Here is a 19287-nt window from a genome sequence, read left to right on the forward strand (position 1 = left end):
AAGCGTATTCTGAAACGACATGTGCCGAACTTCTAACGCATGGAGGTAAAAAGGGGCATACTTATGGGTGGGGAAATGGGCGTTTCATGGGCTTTCTAAAATTTTAGGCACCTAGTTATAGAATATGGCTCAGTGTGCCTACAACTACGCGTTGAGAATTACACCAGGTTTTTTTTGGCGTAAATAGATGCGTGCAGATATCAGTGCTGAAATATCAACTATGCATATTCTACAACCGACATCTAAATCTAGGTGCCGATTATAGAATATTCTTAGTTGGCACTGATTTCAGCGCCGAATTTTTAGGCACATATATAGAATCTCCTCCTAAGCAGCCAAGTACTGACTCCGCCCCTGATACACCCCCAACATAATTGGCATTGAGTTAGGTGCTAACCGTTAATTTCAGCGGTACTGAAAATTAGCATCTAACCCCGGCCAAGTGATTTAACCATTCAGTGATTGGCTAAATTGCTTGAATATCGGTCAATAGGTTGCCAACAGTAGTTCAGACTATTTCAGAGCATGATATCTTTATTGAGTCATAACACACACAATGAGACATAGCGAAAGAGAGCACAGACATAACACCTGTGCGTTTCCAGAAACAAATATTTTTGTAACCAAAGACCTGATGCAATCTGGTTACACACATATAACACATCTTATCCCCATGCCTATTACCATTATTGCGCAGTAAAATGGCACACAAAGAGATGACAATTTAAATCTAAATCCATTTTAATATCCTCATTCTCTATTATATTGGAAAGAGACAGCTGCAGGCTGATACACAATGGCGGAGCATGCACAATTCACAGCACCGAATATACGGGTATGGCAGCATTGTCTGGAAGTTAACAGGGCAATGGTCGATATTCAGACCAGTGCCCAGTTAACATACCACATAAAGGGGCCCTTTTACCAAGCTGTGGGAAAAAGGGTCCTGCACTGGCAGCGGGGTCCGTTTTTTCCCATATGCCAGGGCCCTTTTTACCACAGCAGGAAAAAAGACCCCAGACACATATGACTATACGGTAAGAGAATCTTACCACATGGCTATGTGACGGGGAACTCTTATATGGGCTTCCGCGCTAACTCAATTACCGCCGGGTTACAGCTGTGCAACCCATTTCCGTGAGTTTTCTTTTCCCCCCAGAAATGGCATGCACTCGGGGCAAGACTACCACTAGCGGTCACACTGGGCCGGCTGTAGTCCCGAAAGAGTGAGCGGTAAGCCCTTATTGGGCTTACTGCCGCTCTGTAAAGGGTCCCAAAGTTATGACTACTGTTTTGCTGCCGTAACCTTAGCAGACTGAAAATCGATACTAATCAGCTAAAGGCTCCTTTTACAAAGCTGCTGTACTGATTCCCGGTGCGGCACATGTGGCGAGGTCCCTTCAATTCCTATGGGTTTTGTCATAATTGCCGCATGAGAATCAGTACCTCAGCTATCTAAAATGATCCCTAAGTTTCTGCTCTGCTCTGGCCCTGAACTGCCCACAAAATAGCATAAAGGGGGCAGAGTTAGTGCAGTTTTAGCATAGAGGGATATTCAACGGAACTATCCGGTTAAGTGCCACTGAATATCCGTAGATAATCCCCATACAAGCGATTTAAATGGCCAGGAGTCTCTGCTTTGAATATCTATCCTTATAAGGAAAAAGAATTCAAACCTAATTTAAAAAAACCCACCAATTAAGGAAACAGTAAGGTTAAGAAACAGACAATATACATGTGTTGATGTCCACAGACAATGCAGTGCTTGATGTAAAATCTAGGGGAAAACCTATGCAATAAATCCAGTTTCCTAGAAAATGTTTTCAGCTGATTCATTTTTTCATTATATACAGTGCATTAATACTTTAAAGACTCAGAAATGTAATAACAAATCTGTTTTGTGTGGTAATACTGGAAGAAACTCTCTAGGGTGAGATGCATTGTTATGTACAGAACTTTTGTCTCTTGCATACTCCACATGACAATGAGAAGTTGTATATAAAATCAGCCAGTACAGTTATTCTAACAAGACAAACACTCCCTGGACCTTAGGCAGTAAATAGCAAATTATTATTTTTATTTCATCTGCTTCTCATGCTGTATTTTAATCTGCTTTCCTTCATGGAAGAAGCCTCATAATCCAGTTGTGCAAAAATACTTAGAATGTCAATAATTCCAAGTCCAAACACTGACCAGTTTTCATTATATTTCCATTAAAATATGTTTTCAGTACATGCAGATATAATGCAGACTTTTTAAAACTTTGAAATAATTTGGTGAGTCTAAAATTAGTATCAGGCCTGAGTAAAGTTTTATTCTCAGAATGAGAACTAGTTATCATAAAATTATATGTTTTCTGTTGTGCATTCTCTGTCCTTCAACTTTTGTTCTCCTCTGTAATATCTCTTGCCAATCTTCTCACAGTCTGATTGTATGCTAGAGCATAGTCCACATTTAATCTAGTTTAACTTTTTTTAAATCCTACTCAGAGAGCTCTAATGATCTAGGGATCAGGATACAGCACAGTATGGGAAGAACAGGTAATTATTTCAAGGAACCATCATGTGTAAAAACTCTAGGGGGCCTTTTTACCAATCTGCAGTAGGGCTACCATGGACTTGGCGCATGGCAATTTGGCCCTACTGTCCGAGCTATAGCGGGAGCCCAACAGTAGTGTCGACTTCCACCATGTGGCATTCCCGGCGCCAAAAATTATTTTGAATCTTTTTTAGCATGCCTAACTATTTGGTTTGCAGGGGAAAAGAGCTCAGAAAGAGAAAAGAAGTTACTTACCTGTAGCAAGTGTTCTTTGTGGACAGCAGGATCCACACTGAGCCCGCAAATAGGTGGGAAAATGTGGGATACAAATGCAATAAATAAAAATAAAATAAAATAAATCTTCATAAGAGGGCAATGTCATCTGACAGAGTTCAACATAGGAAAAAGCTTCAATTACTTAAGGAAACTTTTTGAAGCTTTTAAGTAATCACACATGGCCTCCTCAGTTCCTACACAGCTTACTAGGAAACGTGAATCCTACTGTCCTCAAAGAACACCTGCTACAGGAAAGTAAGTTGAAGTTTTTCCAAGGAGAAGCAGAATGTCAAGTCTTCACAAGCATGACTCTCTAGCTACAGAATGGCGTCAACTAAAAGGGAGAAAAATAGATGTACTGCCAACACGCAAGCAGAAAAACTGTTCTGAATGGAAACCTGCCTTTTTCAGTATTATCATTTCTTTTGTTAAAAGGCAACAAGGAAGTTAAAGAAAATGGGCCCTAGAGGGGATGGAGTTGGATTCTAAACCTAATTCCATAGGACAGATTGACAAAAACTACTCTTGCCTCAGGAATCCATTTCCAAGCAATAATGGGATGTGAATATGTGAACCAATGTCCATAGCACTGCTCTGCAAATCTCCCCCAGAGTGGGTATTCTCAAGTGGGCTACCAATGCAGTCTTGACTCTGACATTGTGAGCCTTGACATAACCTAAGCTCAGGCCTGCTTGGTCATAAGCACTGGAGATGTAGTTTGCTAAAAAAAAATGGACACCAAGGAGGTAATTTTATAAGGAGATGCCCCACACATCTTTAAAACAATTTTTAAAGATATTATGGCACTCATTTTCAAAGCAGATGAATGTCTCAAACTGCCCCCAAAAATCCAAATTGCGATTTTGGAATGGTGGAATTTAGACATCCTATACTGCGTTACATCCAAATAGGAAGGGGGTGCGTTGTAAGTGTGTTTTGGGCAAGACTAGGGAAGGCCCAAAATTAGGATCTCTAACAGTGATAACTGAATGGGAAGAACCATCCAATCTAAAAAGAAGGATGTTTTTATTGAGATCAGTTTCAATCATGTTCAGGCAGTGGTGTGCTGGAGCTGACTCTCACAGGCTCCCAAGAGCCGGTTGTTAAGTTTTTAAGAATTTTGGGAGCCGGTTGTTAAAGTAAGGCCCTCCATGGCTACTTTAACAACTGGCTCCCAAAATGTGGGCATGGGCCCCCTGCTGAATTCTCTTTTACTTTGCTGGTGGGGATGCTGAGCCCTGCCAGCCAAGTAAATAGACTACTGCTGCTCCCCGCTCCTTGTTTCCAGCTCTGGGCAGCAGGCTGAGACTTCTCGAGCATGTGAGAGAAGTTCCAGCATGCTGCTCAGAGCAAGACGTTGGGAGTGGTGGCTGCCAGCAAAGGTATGCCTAGCGTGCCCGCACGAAGGGAGGGAGGAGAGAGAGGCAAGTGTTGCTCTCCCCCCCTCCCCCGGCCACCCCTGGCCCTTCCAACTGCAGAGCTGGCTACATCCGGAGAAAGAGCCTGTTGTTAAAAATTTACCAGCACACCCCTGTGTTCAGGGTACAAAAAGGTACTCTCATTGAGTAGCTGATTCCTGGAGAGATTAAGGGAAAGGGGACTTGATATACTGCCTGTCTGTGTTTTTTGCAACTACATTCAAAGCAGTTTACATAGTATATTCAGGTACTTATTTGTACCAAGGGCAATGGAGAGTTAAGTGACTTGCCCAGAGTCACAAAGAGCTGCAGTGGGAATCGAACTCAGCTCCCCAGGCTCAAAGTCCACTGCACTAACCACTAGGCTACTCAGCTTATTAAGGAACAACCACTCACAAATCCCCCAATAGTACTGTCCCCCTCCCTCACCCCTGAATGTGACATCAGAAAGTAGACTTCCCAAGAAGATCAAGTATTATGGGCATCGTGAACCAGCAGCAAGCAGGTCTGAAGGGCAGCCTAGTGGTCAGTGCAATGGACTGTAAACCAGGGGACCCATGTTCAAATCTCTACTTCAACTCTTTTTATTTTTAACCTTTGAATTGTGAACCCTCTAGAAACAGAAATATTCCTACTGTACCTAAATATTAAAGACACCTGCAAGCCTTAGGGCTATTGAGGTGGTGCAAATTCAGGTAAAGTAGGTATTTCCCTGTTTCTGGAGGATTCACCATTTAAAATAATAGAGATGCAGTGGAATATAAACCTAGGTACCTTGGATTAAAGTCCACTGTACTGACCACTATGCTGCTGCTCTGCTTTTGTCCTTGTCCCTGTTTTTTTGGCTTTCATAATTTGGATGTTTTATTTTGGAAAATGGTTGTTCATTTTGGATGTTCTCACATATTTTCGAACAGGAAATCCTAATGTTTATTCTGTTCGAAAATGGTTGCGAGATGGACTTTTTTTTTAAGTTATTCTGATTTGGACATTCTTTCAAAAATGCCCTTCCATGTTACAGTTATTTTATAAAGACTTGTGATTCAAACCTGTAAGTAGCAACTGTTACTATGTACACCAAATATGATCTTGCCACAGCACCCACTTTTCTAAAAAATTCTGGGGGAGGGGGCTCTGAGACATGTTGCTAAAAAAAAAATATCTGCAGCTACATAAAATGATTAAATTGCAAAAAGAATCAGCTTGAATGCCAAGCGTAAAAAATGGGAAGACATGAGGAAAACATGAATAAAGAAAACCTGAAGGCAGTCAAACACCCTAACTACAAATTCCAAAACACATGGAGGCCCTCACATGCAACAAAAATAAGTATAGATTAATTCAATTATAAAGACCGCAATGGGAAACAGAATCAGCTGAGCTCCACAGAAAATGAAGTTTGACGAGTTTCAGTACAACAACCCAACAATGGCAGCGCTGCAGACATGAAAGAGATTTGCAAAAGATTTCAGAAGTTGTCATTAAGTTGTTGATTTTTCCCTTGCCAGGATGTTGTGAGTACTTGACATCCTGCTTGCGTTTGGAGAATGAACAGTTCACTAATTACTAGATAAATATTATATACGTTTTCTTGATGAAAGATTTGATCATTCTAAAGCTATTTAAAGCATATTAGATATAATATTTTGATGATAAAAAGAGATTTTTTTTTAAATGCAACTTACAGTCCTCTAGAAGTATGGACCAGAAGAGTAATAAGTGTTGATGTTGCTGGGCATATGCAGTTTAAAGCTAGCATAGCATACTTGAACTCTTCCTCGCATACGACATGATCTGTACAACAAAATACAAAAGTTAGGCAGAACATAATAATTTTGCATTTTAAGATGAATTTTCCAACTTAAACTCATTTGAAGTGGAATTTTCAAAATCTCTAGCATATATCATTTTGATCTGAAACACCAGGTATTCAATGAAAGTTAATCAATCTGAGATACCTTCTCTGAATGATATTCTTCAGATTCTCACATATTAGCCTCCAAATTGTTATTCCATTTTACAAGTGAAGCAGATAAAGATTCCATAACTAAGACAAAGTTAAACAATGAAGAAAACCTTCAGGAAAGATACCTTCAAAAATCCAGAGATTTTATTAGAATGAAGCACAAAATATATGTGTATAGAATACCCATCTGGATACTATTTTTGTATTGTTATTCCTTCAGAAGTTTTCAATAAAAAATTGAATAAGTAAAAAAAAAAAAGATTACACAAATTTATATTCAGTTGCTAAAGTTTGACTTGAATTCTGTACCGCCATCAGTTGGGACTCCTGCAGATCCAAACACTGCTCATTTTTATTAATCCTAACACTGTCCTTAGCCATCTAAGTAGTTATTGATTGTCCCAGGGCAACTATCATCTTCCAGATCTCTTCTAGAGAAAAAAGTAGCTGGCCATACCAGGGAGAAAATAGCTGGAGGCATTGACTGAGCTTCACCCACATCTGATGTTAAACTAAGAGTCTCAATGACCAAAATGGTAAACTTCATTGCCAGCCACAGCTTCTGCAACTGTTCCAACCTAGGAGATTTAATAAGACAGGAAACAGCATGATGTCAAAAGCTGAAGCTATTTCCCCCAGCAGCCAAAACAAACACTTTGAAAACTCTCCAATCCCCCCCCCCCCCCACTCCCCTACTAACAGAAAGAATGCAAAACCAAGGAGATTTAATAAAACAATATAAAGCTCATAAGTTTGCTATTGTTTTTCAATAGTGTCTACAATCTACTCATGTTTTGGGTCACTCAATATGGTGACAGGCTTCAGCCCACATAATAGGCTAGATAGGCTCATGTCATCTCCTGTGTTACTAATTTAAATCTACTTGGTCCCAACCACGTCCTGCACTTCAGTGCAACTGACGTCTCTCTTCCGCTGGCTGGCTGAGTTCCCCGTTGGCTTCCATTTTGGGGGGACAGCAAAATGCTGCTGTCCAGAAGCAGGAAGGTGCCACCTTCACAGGTTCTCAGCAGTCTCCCGGTAGTTGGTTGGACCACATATGTCTTCATCTTAGTCTGAAGCAGCTTCATTGTAGAGGAAGAAAGCCCAGAAGCAGCCAGGTCTCCCACTTGCCCATGATGTTTCTTAGGCATTCTGAAGATAAATGGAGCGGAGTCCCTGTGTCCTTGTTAAGTACATAAGTACGTAAGTATTGCCATACTGGGAAAGACCAAAGGTCCATTGAGCCCAGCATCCTGTTTCCAACAGTGGCCAATTCAGGTCACAAATACCCGACAAGATCCCAAATATGTACAAAACATTTTATATTGCTTATCCCAGAAATAGTGGATTTTCCCCAAGTTCATTTAATAATGGTCTATGGACTTTTCCTTAAAAAAGCCATCCAAAACTTTTTTTAAACTACGCTAAGCTAACCGCCTTTACCACATTCTCTGGCAACGAATTCCAGAGTTTAATTACAAGTTGAGTGAAGAAAAATGTTCTCAGATTCGTTTTAAATTTACTACATTGTAGCTTCATCGCATGCCCCCTAGTCCTAGTATTTTTATCTACGTAGATAGCTGACGTCAGAGGACGGCGGACACAGGAAAAAAAAGGAGACATCGGAGGAGACAGAAGAGCTCAAGAATAGCTGATCCATCCTGTGCAGCGCCTTCAAACATAGGTGAGAGGCGCTGCACCGGCCATTATGGTGGAGGGGGGGTCCGGTGGTGGGGGGGAGCGGCGGGGACGAAATCGGGGGGGCGGGGCACGGAGGTGGAGGAGGGCACGAGGCGGAGCATTGCCGACTAAAGAAGAGAGAGACAGGAAGGGAGGGGGAGCCCAGCAACTGCAAAGGTTTCATTTTTAAAAGATTTTATTTCACAAACGGAGCAGCGGGGAGCAGCGGGGACTTCGGGGGGGGGGGGGGGGGGGCAAGGCAAGGCAAGGCCGTCCATACAGGACGCTGCTGATGAGCGCCTTTGCCCCCTCCCGATCCTTTTTTAATTTAGTTTCCTTTTTTATTTTAGGCACAGGGAAGCAGGGAGCCACTTTTCTTTTAAAACATGCCAGCAATTTGGTTTTTCATCGTGCAGGGGGCAGTGGGGAGATGACAGCTCAGGCTTTAACGACAGGTCTGAGCTGACGTTAAATTTCTGGCGGTAAGTGAATCGTTGCTATCGTCGGTATGGTTAGTGCATTCCGAATTGTCTACATTTCAATGGTAGTTTCTCATTTGCATTCCAGTTTCGTTAGCTGCTACTGCCGTCGAAAAATAGGCTTTAGTGCATGGAAAGGATAGGAAATTCTTCCTTAAGGGCTCATTTAACGATGAAAAACGTTTAGTGCATCTGGGCCTTATATATTAATGGAACGTTGGAACCTATTATTAAATTGCTATAGCCTCGGGTTGGAATCTTAGTCCTGTAAAAGGTGTTTAGCACTAAGGTCCAATTCTGTTCTAAATTATAGAAACTTTTTTTTAATAATTCATTTTATAACATATTTCAAGATTATACACTTGAATAAGAAAAGTATTAAATATTTCCAAAACGTTATAAAAATAATTGAGAAATTGAAGAATAATAATGTGAAATATAATACTCAAGTCCACAAGAGAAAAGATCCAAGAAACAAATCTCAAGAGGTTTACAGAGGAAACTATTAATTAAACGATACAATTAATACCTAGAAAAAAACAGAAAGTCATCTTATTTTACTCCTGTTGTACTTTTAGAGGCTACAAAACATGTTAATTGTGAGGGATCTGAAAAAACATATTTTACCAAATTAAGTCGAATAACACATTTACAGGAAAATCTTAAATAAAATACTGCTCCTAATTGGAGAACAGTCAATTTTAACAAAAGAAATTGTTTTCTTCTCTTTTGAGTCTCTTTCGAAACATCTGGGAACAAATTTACTTTTAGTCCAAGAAATAATTTATCAAAATAGCCATGCTTTATCTGGTGTTAGTACTAAAGTAGCTATCAAAGTCGCTGGTTTAGCTTGTTCTGTTTCAGAAGACTCCGCAGGCATAGTCCCAGCACTGACCATCTCAGGGGTCTCTGACTTCCCCTCTATCTCTCCCTTGAGTTGAATCGGAGCTTCCTTTGCGAGGCTTAGCCCTCTGCTCTGTGGCGGGGGCCCCGTTGATCCTCCAGAGGGAGAGCTGGTGAACCGTGGCTGCGGGGGTGGAGTCCTCTGATCGGGGCTCAGCAAAACACTCTGCCCAGAAGACACCGATAGATCCTCTAACAAACCGGCGTCCGTCATGGGTCTGCTCCCGGTCACTGCATTCTGTCCCGAGGACCTTACAAATCGATCCATATTTTGCTTATTAGGAAATAAGGTCCTCTGCGTTTCTAGGTAGTGGCAGCCATCTTGGATCTGCTCCATTATAAAAACTTTTGAATTTATAAGATTTCATGCAACATTAAGTGAATCATAGAAAGATTGGTTATTTGGCATTTGACATGCTTGTTGAGTTTCTGCTGCCTCAATAATTTTGTATTGGAAATTGAAATCACCGTGTTCAAGTACATTGTGTAAATACATTCTGATAAGGCAAATATCTACCAAAAACTCGTAAGTTTCCCTCCCATTTGTTAGTGTCAGTGCATTGTGTGTAATACAATTTTATCTTAGTTTTCCAATTACTATTTGGGCACACTATAAACAATCATACATATGCAGCAACCAAAAGCAGAAGGAATAGGTTTATATTGAGGGGCATAATCTAATGCGAATGCCCATCTCCATGAGCGTCTATGTCCGAAAACGGGTATGTGAAGAGGTGGGACAGACCGTATTATCGAAAAAGATGGGCGTCCATCTTTCGTTTCGAAAATACGGTTTGGACGGACCAAATGCCATGGATTTGGTCCCTTCTGAGATGGGCGTATTTTTTTTTTTGCGGTAATGGAAACTAAAAACGCCCAGCTCAGAAACGTCCCAATCCAAGCCATTTGGTCATGGGAGGGACAAATGTACAACACTACCATAGCTCTTAGGGGTAAAGGGGGCAACTACATGTGGGTACAGTGGGTTTTAGAGGCCTCCCATTTACCACCACAAGTGTTACGGGTGTGTGTGGGGGGGGGGGGGGGGGGGCTGGGTCTGCCTGCCTGAAGTGCACTGCAGTACCCACTAAAAGTGCTCCAGGAACAGGACTTGTTGCTGCTGTATAACCTTGGCACAATGTTGACACCTGAAGACTAATCTCGCTGAAAACGTCCTTTATTTGAATAAGCACGTTTACTCACAGTTAACTGCAGATCAGAGGTTGTGCCCCACTGGCAATGAGTCTCACTGGTACTAAGATGAGCAGTAGGTCAGAGCTAGCAGAATGGTGTACAATGCCCTCTTTCAGCAACATTCAAGCTAAGAACTAAGTGCTGTAACGTGGCTAACACATGAAAGGGATCTAAAAGTGTCTTACACAAATGGCCGCTACCCCATGGACTACCAGAAACAAAACAGGGCACACTCTGACCCAGTAAGCAGAGGGAAAAGCACCATGGAAGTACAGCCTACCAACTACCAACATCGTGAGCATTTAACACAAGCTAGTGGAATCACGGAGCCCAATACCCTACACCCACCACAATGCATTGCTGATGTGACTCTGCAGTGCCCTTAACAGAAAAGGTGTCACACTCACCCGAGACCCACATCATAACCAGGGAAAGGCTGTCAGAGGATAGAACACATTCTGCTATCATGGAGGTGGGTATGGCATTTGAGGCTGGCATACAGGCTGGGAAAAAAAGTTTGTAAAGTGGGTTTTTTTTGGTGGGAGGGGGTTAGTGACCACTGGGGGAGTCAGGGGAGGTCATCTCCGATTCCCTCCGGTGGTCATCTGGTCAGTTGGGGCACTTTTTTGGGACTTGGACCTGAAAAAAAAGGGTCCAAATAAAGCGGACCAAATTCTCATCAAAAACGCCCTTCTTGTTTCGATTATCAGCTAAAGACGCCCATCTCTCCTCGGCCGATAACCACGCCCCAGTCCCGCCGACGCCACGTCTCCGACATGCCCCAGTGATCTTTGTTCGTCTCCGTGACTGACTGCAGTTGAGGACGCCAAAAATCGGGTTTCGATTATACCGATTTGGGCGCCCACGGGAAACGGACGCCCATCTCCCGATTTGGGTCGAAATATGGGCGTCTTTCTCTTTTGAAAATAAGCTGGATTGTCATTTGTGTCTGCATCATGAATGCAGCTCCTTTTGAAAATGATTTGTTTTAAATTCAGGAAGAATACATATGAAGCTCTCACACTCTGTGGAGATTCATCACTATAACAGGTCAACTGAGTAAGATAATTTTAAAAAATGTTCCTCGGAGTAGAAAATGTGAATTAGTGAACTACCTCAGTTCAGCAGTATTCTCTGCCAAGATTTCTGCTAAGCAAAGGGACCTTTCACTAAAGGGTTGCTGCGTGGCAACCTGGAACTACTGCCAACCCAACGCGGGTGCCAGCAGTAGTTCCACCCCCAGAATGCACCATTTCCAGGGGGTTACCCCATGGTAGTTACTGTCAGGTTAGCATGAGGGCCCTTACCGCCACCGCAATGGGTGGCGGTAAGTGCTCCCCCCCCCAAAAATGGCTGTGCGGCAAGTGCAGACTTACTGCACGATCATTTCTTTTTTTGGCCTTTTTACCTGCTGCAGTAAAAGGGACCTGGCACACATCAAAAATGGACACCATTACTAGTACAGGGCCTGTTTAACCACAGCTTAGTAAAAGGGCCCATAAAGGAGTTTCAAAGGATGGGGAGAGAATCCCAATATATTAAAAGAGGGGTGGGCACCCATGCTCCCTGAGGGCCACAACCCATCTAGGTTTTCAAGATTTCCGCAATGAATATGCCTGAGATCTATTTGCATACAATGAAAGCAGCGCATGCAAATCAATCATATGCATATTCATTGTGGAATTCTTGAAAACTTGACTGGGTTGTGGCACCGGAGGACTGTTGTTGCCACACCTATATTAAAGGATCCCAGTGTGTTGCTTCTGGGAGAAAAGAAAATTCTATGCTATAAACTGTGCAGAAATGTTTGTGATTTTACTGCAGTCTTGAAATGCCAGAAACTAAAAGTTTGTGATTCAGCTGCAGTCAAATGTCATAACCTGGGAGAAGTGGACCTTTATGGAGTACAATCACTCTGAACAAGGGTTGATTGTACTTTACAGATAGTAGAACACTGAGGGACCCTTTTACAAAGCTGAAGTAAGTCCAAAGGCGGTTTACCACACGCTAATCTGGAACTACAGCCAATCCAACATGGGTGCCTGTGGTAGTTTCAGCCCCATCACATGCCATTTGCTGTGCTAGGGAAAATAGTTATTTTTCCAGCGTGGTGTTAACCCGGCAGTAATCGGGCAGCGCTACTTTGACAAGGCTACAGCCCAGAGGTACAAAATGAAACAACAAAATCCTCAACTACGTCTCCCAGAATGCATTGCCCGTCCCAGCAAGGGGAGCCCCATGGATAGACAAGATGGATCTATACCAACTCTGACCACAAGAGGGAGGGAGAAGGAAGAAGCCCAGTTCCCCTGGCTCCGTAATCAATACATCATGCCTCCCACCTGTAAGAGGGAAGGGTGGGGTGCAAAGTTGCCGGGTGGGCTGGTTTCCCACCCAATTGGGCTGGTTTTTAAGCCAGGATGCGGGAAATTATTGAAGGCTGCGGGCTGCGGGAAATTGGGCTTCTTTTTCACTGCAGCTGTGCAGGGTGTGGGCTCTTTTCTGGGGCTTCTATTGGTCCAATTTGGTCCAATAGAAGCTTTTCCAGGGCGGGGTTGACATCAGGGGCGGGGTTTATGACGTCAGAGGTGACATTGGGGGCGGGGAAATTATGTCAAATGTGATGTCGGGGGCGGGGTCGGTGACGTTGGAGGCGGGGTTTGATGTTGGGCGGGTTTGGGGCTGGTTTAAGGCTGATTTTGGGCGGGGAAAATTTTTCCCATCTGGCAACCTTGGTGGGGTGAGAAGCAGGAGGAGGAGGGGATGGATTGGGTGGAGGCTGAGCAAGAAGCAGAAAGCAGGATGGAATGGGAGCTGGAGAGCCCTGAGGAAGGTAGCACCTGAAGGTGGAAAGCTATGTGTTTAAAAGTTTTGATTTAAAACCTGTTGTAAGGAAGAAGGTAAAATTATGTATCATACCTGATAATTTTCTTTCCATTAATCATAGCTGATCAATCCATAGACTGGTGGGTTGTGTCCATCTACCAGCAGGTGGAGATAGAGAGCAAACTTTTGCCTCCCTATATGTGGTCATGTGCTGCCGGAAACTCCTCAGTATGTCAATATCAAAGCTCCATCCGCAGGACTCAGAGAATTACACCCACAAAGGGACACTCTGCCCAGCTCACCACCGCCGAAACGGGGGAGGGGAATTAACCCAGCTCATCCCCACACAAGTGGGGGAGGGGAATCCGTCCAGCTCATCCCCGCGGAGCGGGGGAGGGACACCACACCCGACGATGCGGGGGGATCTGGCTTATCCTGCAACCGCAACCGCGGGAGGAGCTGACTGACCCTAACACCGCCGAAGCGGGAGGGGTACAAAGCTGCCCTACAGCCGCACGAAGCGGGAGGGAGTGCCGGCAGAATTTAAGTCTCAATCCAGCCCCGTAAAACGGAGGGGAGAGGAATGCAGCAGCTCACTGTAACACAAACTCGTCTCAACTCTTGAAGAATCCAAGTGAAAAAACTTGAACACGAAGTCCTCCTGAAGTAACTGAAGACTAAACTTGAACCTAAAATTCAACCAGAATATAAACAGTACAGATATCTGGGAGGGGCTATGGATTGATCAGCTATGATTAATGGAAAGAAAATTATCAGGTATGATACATAATTTTACCTTCCATATCATCATGCTGATCAATCCATAGACTGGTGGGATGTACCGAAGCAGTACTCACCCAGGGCGGGACATCGAAATCCCTGACCTCAACACTGAAGCTCCAAACCGGGCCTCCGCCCGTGCCGCCACAGTCAAGCGGTAATGCTTGGAGAATGTATGGGCCGATGCCCAAGTTGCCGCCTTGCATATCTCTGCCAAGGAGACGGACCCGGCCTCTGCCATCGAAGCCGCCTGAGCTCTAGTGGAGTGAGCCTTCAGCTGGATAGGCGGCACCTTCCCCGCGGCCACATAAGCCGCTGCAATGGCTTCCTTGACCCATCTTGCCACTGTAGGCTTAGCAGCCTGCAGACCCTTACGAGGACCTGCAAACAGGAAAAACAGATGATCCGACTTCCGGAAATCATTGGTCACTTCCAAGTATCTGATGATGACTCATCTCACATCCAGATATTTGAGAGCAGAGTACTCCTCTGGGTAGTCCTCCCTACGAAAGGAAGGGAGACAGAGCTGCTGATTCACATGGAAGCGAGAAACAATCTTGGGCAGGAAGGAAGGCACTGTGCGAATAGTCACTCCTGCCTCAGTGAACTGTAGAAAAGGCTCTCGACATGAGAGCGCCTGGAGCTCGGAAACTCTTCTGGCTGAAGTGATAGCCACCAAAAAGACTGCTTTCAACGTCAGGTCTTTCAGAGATGCCCTTGACAAGGGTTCAAAAGGCGGCTTCTGCAAAGCTCTTAGTACCAGATTGAGATTCCACGCAGGCACCACCGAGTGCAGAGGAGGGCGCAGGTGATTAACTCCTTTGAGAAAACGCACCACATCTGGCTGCGAAGCCAGGGAAGCACCCTTCAGGCGGCCCCTGAAGCAAGCCAGAGCCGCTACCTGGACTTTAAGGGAACTGAGCGACAGGCCTTTCTCCAGACCTTCTTGCAGGAACGCCAACACTGAAGAGATTGGAGCAGTGAAGGGAGAAAGTGAGCCTGCTTCACACCACGCTGCAAAGGTACGCCAAACCCTGGCGTAAGCAGTAGAAGTAGAGCGCTTCCTCGCTCTCAGCATAGTGGCGATGACCTTGTCTGAGAAGCCCTTCTTCCTCAGACGCTGCCGCTCAATAGCCAGGCCGTAAGACCAAAGGGGGAGGGATCCTCCATCACCATGGGACCCTGATGCAACAGGCCCTGCTCCGCTGGCAGTCGCAGAGGTTCGTCCACTGAGAGCCTGATCAAGTCCGCATACCAGGGACGTCTGGGCCAGTCCGGACCCACCAGGATTACCCGGCCCGGATGCTTTGCCACCCGGTCTAGCACCCTGCCCAACATGGGCCAGGGCGGGAACACATAGAGAAGCTCCTGTGTTGGCCACTGTTGGAGGAGAGCATCTACTCCCAGAGATCGAGGGTCCCGTCCTCTGCTGAAAAAGCGCGGCACTTGGCAATTGGCCGATGACGCCATCAGACCTAGGCTCGGCTGGCCCCAGCGCTTCGTGATGTCCAAGAACGCCTGAACCAATAGCTGCCACTCTCCGGGATCCAAGGTATGGCGACTGAGAAAGTCCGCCTTGACATTCATAACTCCGGCAATGTGGGCCGCTGACAGCTGTTCCAGGTTCGCTTCCGCCCACTGGCAAAGACTCATAGCCTCCTTGGCTAGAGGGGCGCTCTTGGTACCTCCCTGGCGGTTGACATAGGCCACAGCCGTGGCATTGTCCGACAGAACCCGTACAGGCTTCAACGCCAGTACCGGGATGAACTCCAAAAGCGCCAACCGAATGGCTCTGAGTTCCAGGAGGTTGATAGACCACTTTGCCTCTGCAGGAGACCAGAGCCCCTGCGCTGTCCTTCCCAAGCAGTGGGCTCCCCAGCCCGACAGAGGCGTCTGTCGTGACGACAATCCACTCCGGGGTCACCAGAGGCATTCCTGCAGACAACTTGTCTGTCTGCGTCCACCAGCTCAGCGCCTTGCGCACTGCTGGGTCCAAGGGAAGGCGCACAGCATAATCCTCCGACATCGGAGTCCAGCGCTGCAGCAGAGAGTGTTGTAGTGGTCTCATATGAGCCCTGGCCCAGGGCACTACTTCCATCGTGGCCGTCATAGAGCCCAACAGCTGCACATAGTCCCAAGCCCGAAGAGGAGAGGCTACTAGGAACTGGTCCACCTGAGCCTGAAGCTTGACAATCCGATTGTCTGGCAGGAACACTCTGCCCACTTGGGTGTCGAATCGAACTCCCAGATACTCCAGGGACTGAGTTGGGCGCAGTTGGCTTTTCTCCCAGTTGATGATCCACCCCAGGGAGCTCAAAAGAGCAACCACCCGGTTCACAGCTTTGCCGCACTCTGCATAAGAGGGGGCTCGGATCAACCAGTCGTCCAGATAAGGATGGACTTGGACTCCTTCCTTTCGCAGGAAGGTCGCGATGACCACCATTACTTTGGAGAAGGTCCGCGGAGCAGTAGCCAACCCGAACGGGAGGGCTCTGAACTGGAAGTGTCGGCCCAGGACTGCAAAACGCAGAAAGCGTTGATGAGGAGGCCAGATGGGAATATGCAAATACGCTTCCTTGATGTCCAAGGATGCCAGGAACTCCCCTGCCTTCACTGCCGCTATAACAGAGCGGAGGGTCTCCATGCGAAAGTGCCGAACTTTCAAGGCCCGATTGACCCCTTTGAGGTCGAGGATAGGCCGGACAGAACCTCCTTTCTTTGGTACCACAAAGTAAATGGAGTAACGTCCCTTGCCAAGCTGATTTACTGGCACCGGAATGACCGCGCCCAGGCGGATCAGATTGTCCAAAGTCTGCTGTACTGCCACAGCTTTGACCGGAGACTTGCAGGGAGAGAGTACAAACCCGTCTCTTAAGGGTCGGCAGAACTCTAGCTTGTAGCCGTCTCTGATGACTTCCAGCACCCAAGCGTCTGAAGTTATTGTGGTCCACTCGCCCAGAAACGAGGACAGCCGTCCTCCAATCTGCACTGGGGCGTGGACCAAGGCCCCGTCATTGGGTACGAGACCCTGGGGGAGGACCGGAGGAAGCACCTCCGGGACGGCGGTCTCTGCGAAAGGAATGCTGCTTGGGGGAGAAGTTCCTCTTGAAGGAAGAGGGGGCAGAGGAGCCCGACCTGCCCGGGCGGTACCGACGGGCTTCCTGAAACCGTCCTCTGGAGGTACCGGGGTGAGTACTAGCCCGAGCCCTGACCTCTGGTAACTTCTTGCCCTTAGACGTGCCGAGATCGGTCATGATTTTGTCCAGCTCGACCCCAAAGAGCAGCTTGCCTTTAAAAGGCAATCTAGCCAGGCGGGATTTAGAGGCGTGGTCAGCAGACCAATGCTTCAGCCAAAGCCACCGCCGCGCAGAGATTGTCTGAGCCATGCCTTTAGCTGAGGCCCTCAAGACATCATACAGCAAGTCTGCCAAATAGGCTAAGCCCGATTCCAGGGCCGGCCAATCAGCCCTCAAGGAAGGATCCGAGGGGGAAGCCCGCTGCACCATAGTCAGGCACGCCCTGGCCACATAGGAGCCGCAAACTGAGGCCTGCAAACTTAAAGCAGCCGCCTCAAAGGACGACCTTAAGGCCGCCTCCAATCTTCTGTCTTGGGCGTCCTTTAGGGCCGTGCCACCTTCCACCGGCAACGCCGTTTTCTTAGTCACCGCAGTGATTAAAGAATCCACGGTAGGCCACAGATAGGCCTCACGTTCACCTTCAGGCAAAGGATAGAGGCGGGACATAGCCCTAGCCACTTTAAGGCTCGCTTCCGGGACATTCCATTGAGCCGAAATTAAGGTGTGCATGGCATCATGCACGTGGAAGGTTCTAGGCGGGCGCTTCGTCCCCAGCATAATGGCAGAGCCAATAGGGGCTGAGGGAGAGACGTCCTCCGGAGAGGAAATCTTCAAAATGCCCATGGCCTGCACTAACAGGTTGGGCAAATCCTCTGAGCTAAAGAGCCGCGCTGCAGAGGGGTCATCCGCTCCATCCGAGCGGGGATCCGTCTCCTCCAAGGAATCCGCAAAGGACCGTTGGGAGAACTCAGATATGCTGCCCTCATCTACATCGGAGGAGACAAAGTCCTCCAAGGCCTGGGAATCAACCCGAGGGCGTTTACCTCCGGGGGCCTCAACCTCTTTACCAGACGAGGGAACAGGGGCAGCGTTTTGCATAAGGAAGGCCTGATGCAGCAGCAAAACAAACTCGGGGGAGAAACCCCCCAGACTGTGCACTTCCGCAGCCTGGGCTACAGCCCTAGACGCACCCTCAACCGGCGCTCGCAAGAGCGGGGGAGAGACATGCTGCGCATCCAAGATGGCGTCCGGCGCGACACTCCGCGAAGGAGCCGCGCGGGAAGAACGGCGCTTAACTTTAGCCGCTTTTGTGCCGTCGCCCAAATTAAGGGCGTTCATGGCATTAATGTCTCCTACCTCAAGGGCGGCCCAAGAAGAAGCCGTCCGAGCCGCGTGGCCGGCCAAGATGGCGGAGGCGAGCAGCGGGGGATGGGCGTTTATGGCGGGAAAAACCGCCACGCTGGAGGAAGGACCGGGACACTCATCGGTCACGAAACTGTCACCCAACAAGGGCGAATCAGCCTTTAAGACCCCCGCATCCCCTCTAGAAGCGCCCAAGCGATCCGGGGAGCGACTCTTTGCGCCCTCGCCCTCCGACGCCATATGCCACATGGAGATCAATCGGGGAACCCCCTGCCCGCTATAAAAAGGTAAAAATTACCTGCTTTCCGCTCCGAGCTGTAATGACCTGGTGTCCCAGTGAGTAGCTGCAATAAACGTTTAAATAAACGTCGAAATAAACGCCTTTAAGGACGTTCAAAAATTTTTTTTTTTTTTTAACGGAGCCAGCGGGAGGGGAGAGAAAAGGAGGGACCTGGCACCACCAGGTTTGCACTTGCTCAAGAAGAGCCCTCAACCCCAGGCACTCAACAAAACCTAAAAATTAGGCTTGGAGGCCTAGCCAGAGCTGCTGCTGTGTGTGACCACCACCTGCTGAGATAGAGAACATACTGAGGAGTTTCCGGCAGCACATGACCACATATAGGGAGGCAAAAGTTTGCTCTCTATCTCCACCTGCTGGTAGATGGACACAACCCACCAGTCTATGGATTGATCAGCATGATGATATGGAAGCCTGTTTTGATTTGAACTGTTTGCTGTGGGGGAAGGGCAGAGGGCTGGAAGAGTTATAAGCCTGGTTCCCCAGCTGC

At 46.8% G+C, this 19287-nt stretch overlaps 1 protein-coding gene across 3 annotated transcripts in view; it reads right to left on the minus strand.

The window, feature by feature from the left end:
• KCNT2 (potassium sodium-activated channel subfamily T member 2) overlaps positions 1-19287 on the minus strand; it is a 1050204-nt gene that overhangs the window by 256038 nt on the left and 774879 nt on the right. For all 3 annotated transcript variants that reach the window (XM_030206382.1, XM_030206381.1, XM_030206379.1), the window contains exon 14: positions 5918-6026. In XM_030206382.1, coding sequence (XP_030062242.1) covers positions 5918-6026 — 109 coding nt within the window. The remainder of the gene's footprint in view (positions 1-5917; positions 6027-19287) is intronic.

This window comes from Microcaecilia unicolor, chromosome 6 (assembly GCF_901765095.1).
Source record: "Microcaecilia unicolor chromosome 6, aMicUni1.1, whole genome shotgun sequence".
NCBI lineage: Eukaryota > Metazoa > Chordata > Amphibia > Gymnophiona > Siphonopidae > Microcaecilia > Microcaecilia unicolor.